Source organism: Falco rusticolus, chromosome 3 (genome assembly GCF_015220075.1).
Source record: "Falco rusticolus isolate bFalRus1 chromosome 3, bFalRus1.pri, whole genome shotgun sequence".
NCBI lineage: Eukaryota > Metazoa > Chordata > Aves > Falconiformes > Falconidae > Falco > Falco rusticolus.
Window position 1 is genome coordinate 117,667,029 of NC_051189.1, and position 17,577 is coordinate 117,684,605.

General features: G+C 44.7%; 1 protein-coding gene across 1 annotated transcript; it reads left to right on the forward strand.

Moving 5' to 3' along the window:
• Positions 1-988: 988 nt before the first annotated feature.
• Positions 989-16,881, forward strand: AGO4 (argonaute RISC component 4). Its single transcript, XM_037378700.1, has 18 exons — positions 989-1,234; positions 4,174-4,339; positions 5,052-5,172; positions 6,228-6,409; positions 6,808-6,944; positions 7,032-7,166; positions 7,343-7,430; positions 7,847-7,994; positions 8,075-8,194; positions 8,418-8,546; positions 8,709-8,842; positions 9,631-9,815; positions 10,119-10,278; positions 10,841-11,156; positions 11,403-11,537; positions 12,334-12,435; positions 12,660-12,859; positions 12,968-16,881. The coding sequence occupies exons 1-18, from the start codon at positions 1,216-1,218 to the stop codon at positions 13,074-13,076; spliced, it is 2,586 nt and encodes an 861-aa protein (XP_037234597.1). The 5' UTR covers positions 989-1,215; the 3' UTR covers positions 13,077-16,881.
• Positions 16,882-17,577: the final 696 nt, after the last annotated feature.

Below are 17,577 nucleotides of genomic sequence, written 5' to 3' on the forward strand. Positions count from 1 at the left end.
ATGTTTTGACTTCTGACCTTCTTGTGAGTCAGCTGAGAATTGTTGGCTAAACAGAACCTGCGGGCTGCGTGAGGGAGCAGGTCGCTAAGATGGCGTAAGCCACTTAAAACAGCAAAAAATCAGTGACCCCCTTATTTAAGGGCACTTTTTCATTTTTTAAAAAGTCAACACTTTAGGCCAAGTTGTTGCCCGTGAGCCCAGCCCCTTGCCAGTGCTGGCTGACCCTGGGGCTCCTCTCTGACGAGGGGCGAGGGGTGGCCCAGGAGCCAAACACCCAACCGGTGGGTGCCAACCGGGGTCCTGCCACCGGGGCCTCGCAGGCAGCTCCCGGGTGACCTCCCCGGTGGCTACCAGCTGCTGGGCAGCCATCGGTCACCAGCCCCCTGGGCCCCACCTGAGGGGCCTGGTGGCTCCCCTGACTCCTACAAACCCAGGTTTTTCAGGCGGTTTAAATCGTTGTTTGCGTTGCGCGGCTGCCGCGGGGAGCTACCGAGGGGGTAGTTCATGGCGGCGGGGGCGCGCTGCCGCTGTCGGGGGCCGGTGGGAGCGGAGCAGGCCGGGCCCGGGCTGGGGAGCACCCGCGGGGCCGCTGTCACGGAGCGTGCCCGGGTGCTCGGGACATTAGCAATTACCGGGCGGCCCCTCCGGCGGGTCCCCTCAGGCGCGGGGCGGGGCCGGGCGCGGGAAGTCGCCGCCGTCACCGTCACCTGTTGCCGCCGCGGGGCCGCGCCGGCGTCGAAAGGGTGCGGGCGGCGTGCGCGCCCCCGCCGGCCAGGGGGCGGCGCGCGTGCGCGAGCCGGCGGCGCCGGGCAGCGTGGAGGGGCCGCAGCCTCTTCCTTCCTCCTCCTCTTCCTCCTCCTCGCCCGGGCGGCGGGGGGCGCGCGCAGGGGGAGGCGGCGCGTGCTGGCGGCGGCGGGGGCGCGCGCGGGCTCGGGCTCGGCGGCGGCGGCGGCGGCGGCGGCGGCGCAGCGGGGGGATTGTTTGCGCCGCCGCTCGGGGAAGCGGAGCGCGGGGGCCGCTCCCCGCCGCGCCCCGCCGCCCTCCTCCCCGCGCCCCGCCGCCGCCGCCCCCGTTCCCCCGCCGGGCCCCCACCCCGGAGCCAATATTCCCGAGATCAAGCGCTACGCGGCGGCGGCGGCGGGGCCGGCGGCGGGGCCCGGGGCGGTCGTCGGGGCCGGCGGGGACCGCAGCGAGGCCGCCGCCGCCGCCGCCGCCATGGAGGCGCTGGGACCCGGTGAGAGGCGCGGAGGGGGCGGTGCGGGGGCCCGGCCGCGGCCTGGCGGGTGGTGGGCAGCGCCGGCCCTGTCAGGCGGCGGGGCCGTGCCGGCGCGGGGGGAGGAGGCCGCGGGCCCGGCCGGCGGCGGGGGCTGCCCCCGCCATCCTCGGGCGTTCGCGGCCGGCGGCCGGCAGTCGCCGCGGCCTGTGGCGGGCCGGGCCCGGCGCCGCGCTGACCCCACCGCAGGCCGCTGGCGGGCGGCACGGCGGGCGCTGCCCTGCCCGCAGGAGCTGTCGCGGGTCGCGCAACTTTCCGAGGGGGTTTGCGTGTGCCCGGGCTGCCGCCGCCGGTGGGAGCTCCCGCGGGGGGGCTACCGGGTGACACCCCCCCGAGCCGGCGGCGCTCAGGGGGCTCTGGGGGTCCGCAGCCACGTGCTCCCTGCCCCTCAGCCCTGTCAGCTCTGCCGTCCTAAGTTTTATTTTAGATGTTGAGCCATTGTTTTGCCTGATACCTTCTTGAAAATAGGGTGGTTTTTTAATTTTTTTTAAACAAACTTTTTTCTCTTTATCGGTGGTATTCTGCACGTAGCAGTTTCCTACTTGTGTCCGTGATTATCTGTCAAGTGGCTGCAAGAGGTGTCTCTTGACCTAAACGGTCTGCGCATCTTATCCATCAAGTTCCCATTCGAACTACTGGTATAATTAAAATAGCGTTAATTTTGGCATGATAGGAAAATGTGCATGGACAGAGAGGTGCGATTCCAGAAGAATCCAGATTTTAAGGCAGTGGAGGGCTGAACTGGAAAGTCTGATGCATGTATGTATGATGTAGCGTGGTGTCCCCACGACTTACAGCTGTGGAGGCAGATCCTCTTTTAGTGTTGTAGAACTGCTGCTTGCCTGAAGCAGCTTGGTGGAGGCTGCTCAGTACGTAATCGACACTGAAGAAACTAGAAGACCTAATAGCATATATAACCCTAGTCAGGCTGGTCAGGCAAAAATCATGGTAAAATAAGCATGACTGGCAGCCTGGCTTCAAATGGGAAAACAGTTTTTAACTTATTCTCTGGAATCCTTTGAGAAATAACTTTAGAAAGGAAAAGGTGTGTGCTTTATCTCCTTTGATCAAAATTGACTGAGGTCAGCATTGCCGTGCCTGTTTACAGAACTTGTCGATACCAAGGGAGGAAAATGGGTAAATATAGTTGTCATTTAATCTCTTGCAGGAGGTCACTGCCTGCACTTACTTCAGACTAATTAGCATGGGATTAATGGATCATCTCTCTAGTATCCAAATAAGCACAGCAAACTTTGATTGCCCTTGATGATTCACACTTGTCAAGACAGCTGTAGTTTTTTTAAAGTACTAACTGTACCTCGCAGCCGGTTTAACTACTGTGTTGTGGGTTCCTCCTGGACAGATCGCAATTAGTCAGGCCAGCGATGTGCTGTGTGGGACGTCGGTGGCCCCAGCAGCCACCCTGCTACTGCAGCATTGGGGAGCTGACGTATCAAGTGGGCTGCAGCTGCTTACGTGCTCTAAGTATTACTTCTGCTTAAAAATATTCTAGGGTTAGATCAGTAATTTAACTGGTAGTGCACTAGCCATTGGATAGCTTACGAGCCCAGTGTAGAAGGCGCCTTGGATTTGGTCCTGGGTTTAGTTTATGTTTGTGTTAAAGTTTGTTGCTTCACCCTGAAGTGCACCCAAATATGAGTTTCATCCTCCCACAGCTTATCTGCCCCTCTTAGATCCTGGTGTAAACTGTGAGCCTTTGACTTAAGTAGATACTGTCAGGTTGACACACTCTTGCAGTACTAAATTTGCTCAAAGTTTTATGATCAGTTTATTACTGCGTTCTTGTAATACTTCTCCCCCCCCACCCCCACCCCACCCCCACCCCCGCAGCAGAGGGAACAAACTTGGATCATACCAAGCACTGGTAGATATAGACAAAACCATGAAAATATCCCAATTCAATTTGCTTTATGTGCAGTGTCAACTGAGGCTGTGATAGATTTAATAAAAAGAAAAGGTTGTTTAATCTGGTTAACATGGTATCGCAGATCTTAACACTTTGAGGAAGTTAAGACTTAACTAGTGACTAGCTTGCATGTGAGTACTTTTTCAAGCCTTTCATAATTTCCTCTTGGAACTGTTCCTGAAGCTCTTACTTTTGTCCAAATAAATTACCTTCTCCAGATCTGTTAGGAGTCTAGACCTGTCTTTATGCTTTCTCCCTCACTCTTAGGAGAAAGCCTAAACCTTTCCTCACTCCTTACTTCGTGTTTTAAATTGGATGAAATTGCTCTAGGGGAGAGGAATTTTGCTATTAACAAAAGTGATATGTTCATGATGTAAAGGAAATGACGAAACTGTTTTAGCTTAGATCCAGTATAGAAATATGTTTTTAATTTAGTTGAGAATAAAAATATCTCTTACCCATTTCCAGATAATACAATTGTCAGATAAATATTGGGGGTGTATGTCCTAAGTATGCCAAGAGCGACAATCCTTAACATCCGAACTTTAAGCCTGTAGTGAAAATAATGAAAAAAGGTGGCTTGTGTGGCTATTGGCTAGTTTAGAAGTGGTGGTAGGAATATATTTATCTTTACATTACATAAAAATACATAATATGTAAATGGTTGTATTCCATCTCAGGATTCTGTGAAGTTCATAACCACAGTCATGAATAAATGTAACAAAAATTTTACGAATTAATTATGGCACTAGCCTATAGGTGCTTTAGGGAGCGCGCTTTTTTTTTTTTTTTTTTACCTGGAAGTTCCAAACAGCTGGAAGGCTGAGCCACTTGGAACACCTCCACTTGCGACCTCAGAAAGCTACTTAAGATTTCTTTCTACCCTGTCAGAAAGTCAGTTAAAGTACACCTGAAAGGATACTGCACTGAGTGATCAATTACTTTTCAATCCATATTTACTTGATTTCCCTAGGGCCCCCAGCAAGCCTTTTCCAGCCACCTCGTCGCCCAGGCCTGGGAACTGTTGGGAAACCCATCCGCCTCCTAGCCAATCATTTCCAGGTTCAGATCCCCAAGATTGACGTTTATCACTATGATGTAGATATCAAACCAGAAAAACGCCCCCGAAGAGTGAACAGGTATGAGTTGCTTAATAAAGAAAATGAAAAAGTGTATATGCTTCAATTTAAGGACGCTGTACATCCTATAAATTCTTCAGCTGCTCAAGGCCAGTTTATGTTTGTACTGTGGTTAGCAGTTGCTTTTCAGTGAACTATAATACAGTATTCTCCCTATTTTTATTAAGATGTTTTGCAATTGGCCTGTTATCTGGAAAGCTCTAGGAAATGTATGAAGGGTTGAACTACAGCTGTTTTAATTTTACAGTCTACAAGTGAATGTCCCTGATAATTGTTCCACAGTCTGTTATACAAACGTGTGTTGGCAGCTGAGGGGAGGGAATTTGACTTGCAGATCGATGCCAACGTTTTAGGGTTCACAGGTGGGTGCTTTGTCAGTAGAATCAATCCACAGAGCACCCCCCTCACCTCAAGGCAGAGGTTTGTATTGACTCCTGTGTTTGAACAGCTCTTCAAATTCCACTGCCTGTTCTGGCCGTATCTCTGCTGACAGTACATATACTTGCCTTGTGTATAGACACCTGTATGGTGAAACTTGGGTGCCTTCATCTGGAGGTGACTCTTACAACTCCTGGTATTGACTTGTGCATGCTGCAGTGCATTGTTTCCATACCTTCCTCATTTAAGAAAATGTGAAAAAGGAATTAGAAACTGTTTAAGACCATTGCTGGATTTTCTGTTCTTCAACCTAACTCGATAAATCCCTCTGTAGGGAGGTGGTGGATACTATGGTGAGACACTTCAAGATGCAGATATTTGGGGATCGGCAGCCTGGATACGATGGGAAACGGAACATGTATACTGCACACCCATTACCTATTGGCCGGGATAGAGTAAGTGTTACTGTAAGCAGTTTAAAGTTTCGGTGGGAAAACTGTTGCAGTGTCATTTGGAAAGTGTTCTTTTATTGACATAAGTGCAAAATGCTGTCACACATGTTAGTACAGTCTTAGAAATGACAGGCAGTGCCAGTCAGGGATCTCTAGGGACTTACGGTGTTTTACTGAAGTTTGTTGTCTTCAGGTTTCTAGTTCCCAGCTCTTTAGTTGGAGAATTTGTCAGTGATAGTGTGAATAAATGTGTTGTGTTCTTTTGTCTGCAAGCAGGTATTTTTTTTCTTTTTTCCACCCAGATAGAAACTTCCCTTTTCTCTGTTCTAACCCTTGTTCTGTTGCTAAATGATAAAGTAGTTGTAGATGACAAATAACACTGGTTTGGTTTGGCTGCACTGTTGAGATACATCCTCCTGTTCTGTAACAACTACTAGATCAGCTGCTGGCCCTTCACGTCCTGGGCCGTGCTCACCAGCACCCTGGCTCTAACAGTTTGCCATCTATAGTAACCAGTCCTGATGCACAACTTAACTCCCATCTACTCTTCTCCCCACAGATCTGGTTATTGCTGGTACAGTGCCATGAGGAGTACGTAGAATGAGTTGACATTTACCCTTTGGGCTGAGGGTGTGCGAGAATAATCTCAAGCGCTGTGCTAGAACTCTTGACATCTGTGTTTCCCAATGAGTTCTTTTTGACCAAAAGTTTTTCTTGCCTTCCCATTTGGTTAGCAAGACATCTTGCTATTAATTGTCTGGCTTAAAAAAAAAAAAAAAGGTGACTCACAGTTTTCCAGAGCTTTGATATCACCATAGGAATTACTGCTTCAGATTTACATTTAGAGATACCTCAGTGCAGTTTCTCAGATGAATAAATTACAAGCTTTCAAAATCCTAAGGAAACCAATTCTAATATTTAAAGAGAACTGCACAAACTAATGGTCAAAAATATAGTTTCAAAGGATACCTAGGAGAAAAACATAACATTGGTTAGTGTTGCGATAGTCTGCAGTCCGTAACAAAAGCTTGTGCTTAATTCTGTTCTGACTGTGTCAGGTGGATATGGAGGTGACGCTTCCAGGAGAGGGGAAGGACCAGACTTTTAAAGTATCCATTCAGTGGGTATCAGTCGTCAGCCTTCAGTTGCTGCTGGAAGCTCTGGCAGGGCACTTGAATGAAGTTCCTGAAGATTCTGTACAGGCACTCGATGTAATTACACGGCACCTTCCTTCCATGAGGTGGGTGCTTTGGTGCCTTCGTGACTGGCTTTGTCTTGTATCTGTCTTAATGTTTGTATTAGTTATTACTTGCTGCTATTCTACTGCTATTACACTTCGCTAATGTAGAAGGGGTGAGGGATGCAGTTGTGTAATTCAACGCCCGCCTTACGAATTTGCACTAGAATAAGGAAATCTGATCCGAACTGAGGACTTGTATGTGCCGGTCATGTTTCTAATGGGAATTTGCTGTAGCCTTTCCAACTGCGCTGTCGGTGAAGGCTTTGTATGCTTGCCATAAGGGAGCTCTAACTGTTCTAACGTGCTGTAGAAATGTGTTTTAAACACCGTAGCCGTGAATGTAAAAAGGCGTATTGGAAAGGAATGATCGAAGTATTAATTTTCTTATTTTTTTTCAGGTACACTCCTGTGGGTCGCTCCTTTTTCTCCCCGCCTGAAGGTTATTACCACCCCCTGGGAGGCGGCAGGGAGGTCTGGTTTGGATTCCACCAGTCTGTCAGGCCTGCCATGTGGAACATGATGCTCAACATCGATGGTATGTAGGAAATTGTGTCTTGCTAATGTAATAGAGTTCGTTCTGCTTCTAAATTGAACGTCCTCTTTTCTTTTTTTTTTATCTTAGTGTCAGCAACTGCTTTCTATCGTGCCCAGCCTATCATTGAGTTCATGTGTGAGGTCTTGGACATTCAGAACATCAATGAACAAACCAAGCCTCTGACGGACTCCCAGCGTGTCAAGTTTACCAAAGAAATCAGAGGTAAAGGCTGGCTCTGAAGCTGCTGCAACAGAATACTGGAAACGTGCTCGTATTACGTTGTAATGAAAATTTGCAAGGCACTCAGGAAGCTGGCCTATTCCTTTTTGCCTTCATCTTTCCCAAAGGCGACTCCTGTGCCTGAATTTATTTAGATGACTTTTGTGTTGGGTTTTCAGGTCTAAAAGTAGAGGTTACCCATTGTGGTCAGATGAAGAGAAAATACCGGGTCTGCAACGTTACTCGGCGACCAGCCAGTCATCAGACGTATGTATACAAGCATTTTCAGACAGTTTAAAAAATCTTGAACCTATTAGGTGTACTAATAGGTATATTGTTTATGCAAGAACAGTTGATTCTGGCAGTGAAGCTTTACAGGAATGTCTGCTCTTAGTGGAGTAGAGGGATAGTGTGGGTTTAGACCACTGCTTTATTTCTTTTAACACAGGAAAGCTGAAGCTGTATCCTGGCTTTTAAATATAGTTACGAAAGGCTGTAATTTTTAAAATAGCTGTGAAAAATTCAGTATATAGTCTATAAAATCCTTTTCATAAAGGAGAGATCCAGTAGCTAAGGAAAATAAATGTTTCCAGCATTTCTAGTCTGCAATAGATTTTCCATGCAATTTTTTCCTTTTAATAAAAACAATCTTAAAGTCTAACCAGAACAAATGTCCTTTATAGGTTTCCTCTGCAGCTGGAAAATGGGCAAGCTATGGAGTGTACAGTAGCTCAGTATTTTAAGCAGAAGTACAGTCTGCAGTTAAAATATCCTCACCTTCCCTGTCTCCAAGTGGGACAGGAACAGAAACACACATACTTACCGCTTGAGGTAAGAATCTAACTTTGCCTTGCATTGCGGTATATCCTCTGTTAGGCGGTATTACACCATCTCTCACTGTTCCCATGTAGGTGTGTAACATAGTGGCAGGCCAGAGATGTATAAAGAAGCTAACGGACAATCAGACGTCGACTATGATAAAAGCAACTGCAAGATCTGCACCGGACCGACAGGAAGAAATCAGCAGACTAGTAAGTGTTTTGTCCAGCTAAACAACTTTTGTCACTTCTTGCTGTTCTTCCAGAAGCGCTGTAGTGCACGTAATGATAAACAGAATGACCAAGAACCGCAGAAGTTAAAAAACTGGACTTCTTTAAGACCAATCCTTTTAAATAGAAAGCCTGTTCATGGCAAAGAGGGCGGAGCCACCTGAAGCATTAGGTGTAGTTACATAAATACTTTTCTTGTCACCAGGTGAAAAGTAACAGTATGGTTGGTGGACCTGATCCATACCTGAAGGAGTTTGGTATTGTTGTCCATAATGAAATGACAGAGTTGACAGGCCGAGTTCTGCCAGCACCAATGCTGCAGTATGGAGGCAGGGTGAGTTTTCCATGCCTTGTAAAATACCTTGTCCTGAGGTTATTTAAATTCATTAAGTGTTTTGTATATCTTCTCCTGAGGTGTCCTTTGTATGAGCGTTGTTCGACTATATTCAAAACAAAGCAGCATTTTATTTTTAGTTTGCCTTTGGTTTTTACCTAGAACAAGACTGTGGCCACACCAAACCAAGGTGTGTGGGACATGAGAGGGAAACAGTTCTATGCTGGCATTGAGATTAAAGTTTGGGCTGTTGCCTGTTTTGCTCCTCAAAAACAATGCAGGGAAGACTTACTAAAGTAAGTATTTTCTTCTTTATTCAGAATACCTCTTTCAAGGTTTATTTTCCTCATATTTCTGAAAGGTGATATGCAGTATGAGTTGCTTTTCATGCATCTAATAGTAAAAAGAGGAAACGACTTCTGCGGTGTCTTAAATATTCACAGCTTGGGAGGAGACTACAACAGAGTTCATAAACTAATTGGCCAGCTAGGAAAAGCATTAATTCCCTTACAGCTGAGGCTGTGTTTCCTGCTCTGGAGGCTGCATTCCACTTGTGTTCTGTTGTTTTTACAAATAACTGATGATGGGTCTTTCATTCTAAAACCTGAACTAATTTTTTCTTAACTTTCACTGCCTCCCAGGCAACATACGCCATGTTTCTTCCCTTGTCCTTCAAATTACGCTACAGAATCCTAAAGATACAGGTTGGGTGAACTACTCAAATGTTTGGCAAGAGTCATGGTTGCAGTAATGCTCAGAGAAGTTTGGTGAATGAGTGAAAAATCTACCGGAGCATCAATATTAATTTGAGAATCTGCCTCAGAATGTTCTACTCAGATGTGTGTTTGTTTCTGCAAGACTTCTAAAATTACAGAAACAGAGGCTTATGAAACTTCCTCTGACAGAATTAGAGTTGTATTAGTGAGTTCCTTATAGTGATAGACTTGCTAAAAAATAATTACTTTAGCGTTAGATTGGAAGTGCTGTGAAATAGCTGGAATAGCTTAGATCTTATTGATAAAATGAATGGTGAAGTGAAACACAGTGAAAATCCAGGACAAATCAGTTTGTATTTCATCTACAGGAGTTTTACTGACCAGCTGCGCAAGATCTCCAAGGACGCAGGGATGCCGATCCAAGGCCAACCCTGCTTCTGCAAATACGCCCAGGGTGCAGACAGTGTGGAGCCCATGTTTAAACACTTAAAACTGACTTACGTTGGTCTGCAGCTGATCGTGGTGATTCTGCCTGGAAAGACGCCTGTGTACGGTATGGAGAAGAGGCTGTAAAGTGTTAATTAGTTGTACAGCAAGTGGGGGCATCATATTATGTGCTTCAGCAGTAGGAAGGAGGCAGAGCAGGCTATACGTTCTGTTTAAAAGCGGGTTTTGGTGATGGTTTGTCAGGCCTGATTGGAGTACTTCTGTATTACCAAAGAGCGAACTGAACCTTTGTCAGTGAACTTCTAAGGATCTGAATTACAGTAATGTTGGGGGGAGGGGGGAGAAAGCAGATGGAACTACTTACTGACTGTTCAGGTATTGGAACCACTAACTTCTTCTTCTGTCACAGCTGAAGTAAAGCGGGTTGGTGACACTCTTCTAGGAATGGCCACTCAGTGTGTTCAGGTAAAGAATGTGGTAAAAACCTCACCACAAACGCTGTCCAACCTGTGTCTGAAGATAAATGCAAAGCTTGGAGGAATCAACAATGTACTTGTACCTCATCAAAGGTGAGATGAAAGCTCTCCTTGTAGTCTGGATTGTCAAGCAAAACAGCCTTGTTTTGTTTGCTAAAATGATACCTTTCAAAATACTACGTGCTTTAGAAATGCCCACAGTCTGAGGTGAACAGAAGGAGGCTCCTGCATTCAGAGTCTGCCTAGGATCATCTCTAGTGTTAGAGCCATCCAGCAGTGTGTGTGGAAACAAGCTCTCAAAGGCTTTTTTTTCCCATGTCTCTTTTTCCTGCCTTTGTGTTCATTTAGTCTTAACCTTTTCCTCTTGCTACCTCCTTAAGCATACTGTATTTCCTTCCAAATTGAAAGAAAAGGAGTGAGGAGGAGTGACTTAGGATAAATGCTTGTGACTTTGCCTTTGGTCCTTTTCATTTTCTGTTCCCTCTGGACTGTGAGAGGCAGATAACTTTATCCTTAAAGATTCTGACAAGGTCTTGGTTCTGTTGAATGGTTTGGATATACCTTAGCTGTAATTATTTTTTCTCTTGCTCACCCCCCTCCTTTGTATTATTATTGTTGTTATTTATTATTTAATAAACCTCAATTTATTATACAGACCATCGGTGTTCCAGCAGCCAGTGATCTTTTTGGGAGCAGATGTCACTCACCCTCCTGCTGGAGATGGAAAGAAGCCTTCCATCGCTGCTGTGGTAGGCAGCATGGATGGCCATCCTAGCCGTTACTGTGCCACGGTGCGCGTGCAGACCTCGCGCCAGGAGACCTCCCAGGAGCTGCTGTACAGTCAGGAGGTGATACAGGACCTGACTAATATGGTGCGAGAACTATTGATCCAGTTTTACAAATCCACTCGTTTCAAGCCCACAAGGATCATTTACTACAGAGGGGGAGTATCAGAAGGACAGATGAAGCAGGTATTGTCTAATGACATGTTGTTGCTTATAAAAAGGGTTTGGCCCTTGAAAATACATATATGTATACTTGGACTGCATTTGTCAAGGGGATAATTAACGGTTTCATTGAGTTTTCTTGAGCAGGCACAGTGTATGGTTATCATGTCTATCATGTTCCTTACAAAGTGGCATTTGTAAAGCATAGAAATGAAAATAATATTTTATCTATTCAATTCAGCACCTGATAGTTCAATCTTCTACTTCTAGGTAGCTTGGCCAGAACTGATAGCAATCCGGAAGGCCTGTATTAGTTTGGAAGAAGATTATAGACCTGGAATAACCTACATTGTTGTGCAGAAAAGGCATCACACCAGGCTATTCTGTGCTGACAAAACTGAAAGGGCAAGTAATGTTGACTACATAAGAAGGAGGTGATGGCAACAGGAAAGTAAGACTGTTTGGTTAAGTGGGGTGGTATCCATCTTGCCCACTAAAATTGAATTTATCTGTAGAAGCAGTAGCAGTTCTGTGCAGTAACATGCTTTCTCTACCAAAATAACCAGTTCCTCCCCCTTTTTTGTAATTGCTCTAGATCAAGCGGTCAAATGGAACAGCTTGTTCCCAGCCCGTTTTGGAGTAGGCGTACTCTATATCCTTGTATTTGTGTACTTGGAGCAGTAGCCTGGGTTTTTATAGTCTGGGATTCCTGACTATAAACTGAACTGGTTGTTCAGTTTGTTGCCTGTTCTGTCCCCAGATGCATCCGTAAGATTTGCCTACGGCACAAATCCACAAGTCAACTAAGGAACCTTCTTTAGGAAAGTTCTTGATCTCAGGTTTGCTTAAAAAATACAGATCTCTCTGGTGGGAGTGCGAACAAGGGTATGACATAAATTTATTTCGGAAAACCTGCATTTTCAGATGCTGAATTACTTGTGTAGGCTTTATCCCACTCTGCAATTTTAATGGTACTGGCAAGTATTTTATTTTTCTCTGATGACACACCGGTTGGATGTGGTGAAGTTTCTAAAAATGAACTCACAGAGACATTTCATTCCTCCTATGTAAATGACCTTAATATTTTTCCACCTTTTTGAGCAGGAAGTTCTCAAACAGCTTTAAGTAGAGCCTGCCTTAGGAGGCATTTTTGGGTCACTTCCAAAAAGACCATAGGCTAATAATAAACTTTCCTCAATAGGTGGGTAAGAGCGGCAACGTACCAGCAGGCACTACTGTGGACAGCACGATCACGCATCCTTCTGAATTTGACTTTTACCTCTGTAGCCATGCAGGAATTCAGGTAATGTTTCAACTCTGCTGCGCTCAGGCCATAGGACTAAATCCTTACACTTGTCCCGATGAGTAGTGTTGCTTCTGTTTATAGCTTGGCAGACTTGACAGTCACATCAGTTCAGTGCCCGTTTGGCACTTGCTCCTCAGCGCACTGGTAGAAGGTACAGCCTTCGGGTACCGCCTCTGGTTTTGGTGGTGCTCTCCAACCGACTGTTCGTCTGTTCTCTGCAGGGAACCAGCCGGCCCTCCCATTACCAGGTCTTGTGGGACGACAACTGTTTTACCGCAGACGAACTACAGCTGTTGACGTATCAGCTGTGTCACACGTATGTCCGGTGTACGCGATCAGTCTCTATTCCAGCTCCCGCGTACTATGCCAGGCTGGTAGCGTTTAGGGCGAGATACCATCTTGTGGACAAGGATCATGACAGGTAAGGAACTGTGTGCCTCGTCGTCTTGGTAGCCAGCTCCCGGGCCCGAGTTATGTACGCCTTGCCCCAACTGTTCATGGTTCTCTGTATGTGTCTGCGTTTTTACAGTGCTGAAGGCAGCCATGTGTCAGGACAGAGCAATGGCCGTGATCCTCAGGCTCTGGCAAAGGCAGTGCAGATCCACCACGATACTCAGCATACGATGTATTTTGCTTGAGAGCATCTGGGAAGATGAGGCAAAACCAACAACCCATGCAGTCCTGAAATGTTTTGAATGCCTACTGCTATAGCTAGGGCCCAGCTGATTTCAGGCTGCCCACTACCAGCAGCTCTGAACAGTCGCACTGAATCTGTACTTCACAGCAATGTCTGATGCACCAACACAATTGAGCCATTTGTTTCATTGTTTTATGTAATAGAAATTCATAGACTGTCTTTTCTGATGCATTGGACTGAATTTTTACCTCAAAGCGCAAAAGGCCGATCATCCTGAAATTTTTAAAGGACTTGGCACGAAAGGTTTCTATTGAATATTTTGCTAGCTATCATTTTTAAGTTATCTTCCCATCCCATTAGCTTATCATGACGACTTGATTCCCTGTCTTCATGCACTGCTTAGTGAGTACGCGTATTATGGCAAAATGTTTTACTCCGGTTAAATGTAATCGTTCTATTGTGTGGGGCCATAGATTTTTTAATGGAGATTTTAGACTTCACTACTGTAAATGCCTTTTAACAAACATAACTTTCACAGGTATTGCAGTTTTTTGTCAGTTTTACTAACTATCTTTTTAATCTCTGCAGACTTCGGCTGCAAAGCAATTGCACTATACTGCGAGTTCAAATAGGTGGTTCTTGTTCTGTGAATGTGTAATATAACCAGATAGTGATGCCTGTCAGTAGATTTTAATTATAATGGTTACAAATAATACTGCCATGGTATCGTAACAAGTACTGAACCATCATTTCCCCCTCTAAAAATTATAAAAACAAAACAAAAAAAATTAGCTTTTAGGTATTTTGCAAACTTTTACAAAAGTGCCCACTTTATGCTGCTGTGTGGTTTGATAAATCTAAGTGATTTTAAAACTTTTTTCTCATAGAGGGTTTAACTTTGGCAATAAATATTTGTTTTTTAAGCCCCCCCTAACAGTGTAATTTTCTAGCTGAGGATTGTGCATGAGTTTAACCGACATTCTCGTGTTGTTTTCTGAACACACAATTTGGCAGTTTCTGAAACTAATTAGAAAAGACGCACTTCCATGCTTTTTTTAAGAATTATTTTTAACTGTTTTATATTCACTGTTGGTGTCCTGTCTACATTTTTTATAAGCTTGGAAACTGGGTGTTACATGTAGGAAAGGCTTGCCAATCTGTACAGTCTAAATGTATTGTGTGACAGGCAACCTAAGGACTTGTACCAGCATTTTAAACTTTTTTTTTTTTCCTCCCCCCCGGGAATCTAGGTTGCACACACAACTGCATTCAACAGCATGTTTAACAAATCTAAGTCTCATATACTGATTCTGTCCCAGCCTAGAAATTAGGGGTTTTTAATCTGCTTGGCTTTTTTCAGTGTAATAAAGAACAGGGGCTTGGTTTCAATGAATAGTCTTGGAATCTGTAGTACATTAAGACTAGATTCCTCTTAGTGTTAACTTGAGTTAGCACAGATTAAAAGCTTATTCCTAAACTGAGGAGAGCCAACACCACTACTTTGATAACAGAAGTTTGAGAAGTCCAACGATTGCACTGTGGTCTCTGATACTCGTGTGGGGTTTGCTGCTAAGTTGTCTGCTGTTCCAAAGCTTAGGAACCAGCCCCCTCAAAATTTCAGCAATATGAAATGCTGTTTCCTTCGGTCTTTAAGCTTGTAAATAAACGGAAGTTTACATTTCTAAATGCTGGGGTTTTTTTCAGTTGTACCAGAGTACACTGAACTCAGTCTTCAAACAGTTTTATAATATTCTTTCAAGTAGTACGTCTCATTAAATTAAGTTTAAATTTTTTTCATTTTTGTTGAAAATGGGACTGAAGTGAACTCTGCTCCTGGCACGTACCGTGGACAGGTTTAGATTGAGGGAAAAAAAAGATTCTTTTTAGTTGTTTTTTTTTATTTTATTTTTTTTTAAAGAATACCTCACTTGTGTAATAAAATCAGGACATGTGGGTGGGAGACTGACCGCTGCTTCAGCTAGATGGCTGCTTTTCTCAGTACTCGTTCAGGGAGAATACAAAAAAACCCTTTTTAGAATGAACTCTGACTGACCCAACACACATGGAGAACTTCGGCACCTTGAAAAGAAACTGAGCACCCTTTTTAGGTTTATAGGATCAAAGATCGCTATTTTGAGTTTGTGCACTAGGCAAGAATGTGACTGGTTTAATCAAGGGTGCATAAGAAATATTTAATTTTATCACCAGTTGGTTGTCCAGTGCCAAGCACTCCTAGTTCAGATTGAGTGAAGTGAGAGCCTCTCCTTTGTTTGCCTGTGACTGGACTGAATATTTAACCTCAGACTAGGTGGATTGTTAGACCTCGGCTGGCCCTGGGACACAGGGTGAGGACGTGAACCCGATCTTGTGTTAAAACGCCACTAAGGGCGCGGTGCTGTGGCTCTGGGAGAAGGGCGCTGAAGTTCAGGACTGTTGCGTGGTGGTAACAGTAAGATCAGAGTTTCGGCAGTGCTGTCCTACGTAGGTCTGAGTCCAAGTCTGGAGGTTGGGCTTGACGATCTGGATTAACCCCTTGGGCCTGACTGAATCGTTATGCATGTGTCAATCAATGGGAAGATGTGCATTCTGTAGATGTAGTTCTTCGGGTGTTTTGGTTTTGGTTTGGGTTTTTTGTTTGTTTTTTTCTTTTTTGTTGGTTTGGTTTTTTTTAAATAAATAAAGCCTGTTGGCCACTGTTTAGCTATGTGGTGTGAAAGATTTTAAATGTAGCAAAGTTTAAAGAGTTGGGGAAGGGGGTGGTTGACATTTTAAAAAATTTTTTTAAAAAAAAGGGGGGGGCAGAAATCCCATTTTCTAACCAGTTCTGCTTGCTTTGTGAACAGCTGAATTCTGAACAAGCTCTGGCAATCACTAGTTAGCCTGTCTCAAACATTTGAACAGCCTGGCTTATTTATTCTTGTTGTAAGTATCACGGTTTAGTGTAGTGCCTGTAGCTGCGTCCAAAGGGCGTAAGAGGCAGCGATGTACAGGCAAACGTGCTTCATGCAGTATGTCTCTCGTCCCGGACACACGTGTCAGAGTTGTTTAATCTCTATCAACAGCTTTGCTCTTCGGATGGGAAAGGGCACCTTTGTTCAGATCCAGCGTTCGACAAAACCTACCCCCCCACCCCCCCCCAAACTACCTTTGTGGATGTGCTGTAGGATTTTTTCTTGCTCAATAGCAAGGGAGTAACTCTGCTTTCATTTTAGGAAGGCAGGGTTTGGAGGGCATTGTATCAATACTGTTTCAACTACAAGGTTTTTTCCTTGTGCACTGGAGGAAAGATCTTGTAATATCACTTACAGATTTTCTTATACCTTGCTATTGACATTTTCATATTTCTATGTCTAGAGGCTGAAACTTTAATGTAAAATGTTTGCATTTGTTCATTTTGACTTATGATGTAATTTTTGTTTCTATATTGTTAGACTTGTAATGTTAAAAATTGTATTTTATTAAATTTGGACTGGATGTATGTCTATAGCAATACGAGGTACTCTTTCTAAACTGTTATGGATGGGTTAGCAGCCCCATGTTGCGGTAAGATGCTGGTCGTGTACAACTTGCAATGTATTCTTTTCTTTTTTTTTTAGCCTGCAGGGATATTTTGTGTTCATGTGTCCAAAAATAATAATAATAATAATAAAAAAATGGCATTCTTGTGCCAAATGTTCTGTTTTTCCTTGTTGATGTCTAATAAATGCAATGTACAGAGTGAGCAACCGATACTGTTGCCTGTAAACAAATGTCTTAAATTATTTAACTTTTAATTAAAACTTGTACACAATGTGTAACCTGTGGAACTCATTGCCACAACCTATTTATTTCTGATGTGTGAGGATTTAGAAAGGGATAGAAATATGCATGGATAACATCTCTAGCGTTCCTGAGAGGAGGGCTTAAATTACCTGTTTTCGGAGGCTGTGCTAACTGCAGGGGGAGATGTTCATAACGGGCGTATTTTTTTAATGTTCTCAGAAATTATATAGCGATGTCTAGAGAAAACAAGATGTTCACAGACTCTGTATCTGCCTGGAGAAGTGATTCTATATTAGAGAGCCCCAAATTAATAAATGAAAGAGCTGTTTGCTTATTCATCTTCTCTATTTCAGGTGAGGGTTTGTTGTGTCCTCAGACAACCGTACTCCACTAAAAATACCAGGGTAAGGACAGAAAAAGGCTGAAACATGACAGCTATAAATGAACTTGGGACACATGATTGCTTAAAATAACCTGCCTTTTCAGCAAACCCCCTGCTTCCAGGTTTTAATTTTTTTTTTTGCAGCGGAGATCCTGTGGGTTTGGGAACGGAGACACTGGCGCCTCAGGTGAGCCCAAGCAGCTTAAAGGTGGACAATGGCTTTATCCTCGAGTCTTCTGAAAGTGGTGTAAATGTGGTTGGAGGGCCGTGGCTGTCACGGGTGCCCTGTGCACAGCCCCGGGCCCAGGCCGGTGCCTGCCCCTGACGTGGGTGCGGGATGGGTCCGGTTCCCACCGGT

Coding starts and splice junctions, on each gene's coding strand:
- AGO4 (XM_037378700.1), top strand. Junction 6,945..7,031: donor CATGATGCTCAACATCGATG/GTATGTAGGAAA, acceptor TTTTTATCTTAG/TGTCAGCAACTGCTTTCTAT. Junction 8,843..9,630: donor TGCAGGGAAGACTTACTAAA/GTAAGTATTTTC, acceptor TTTCATCTACAG/GAGTTTTACTGACCAGCTGC.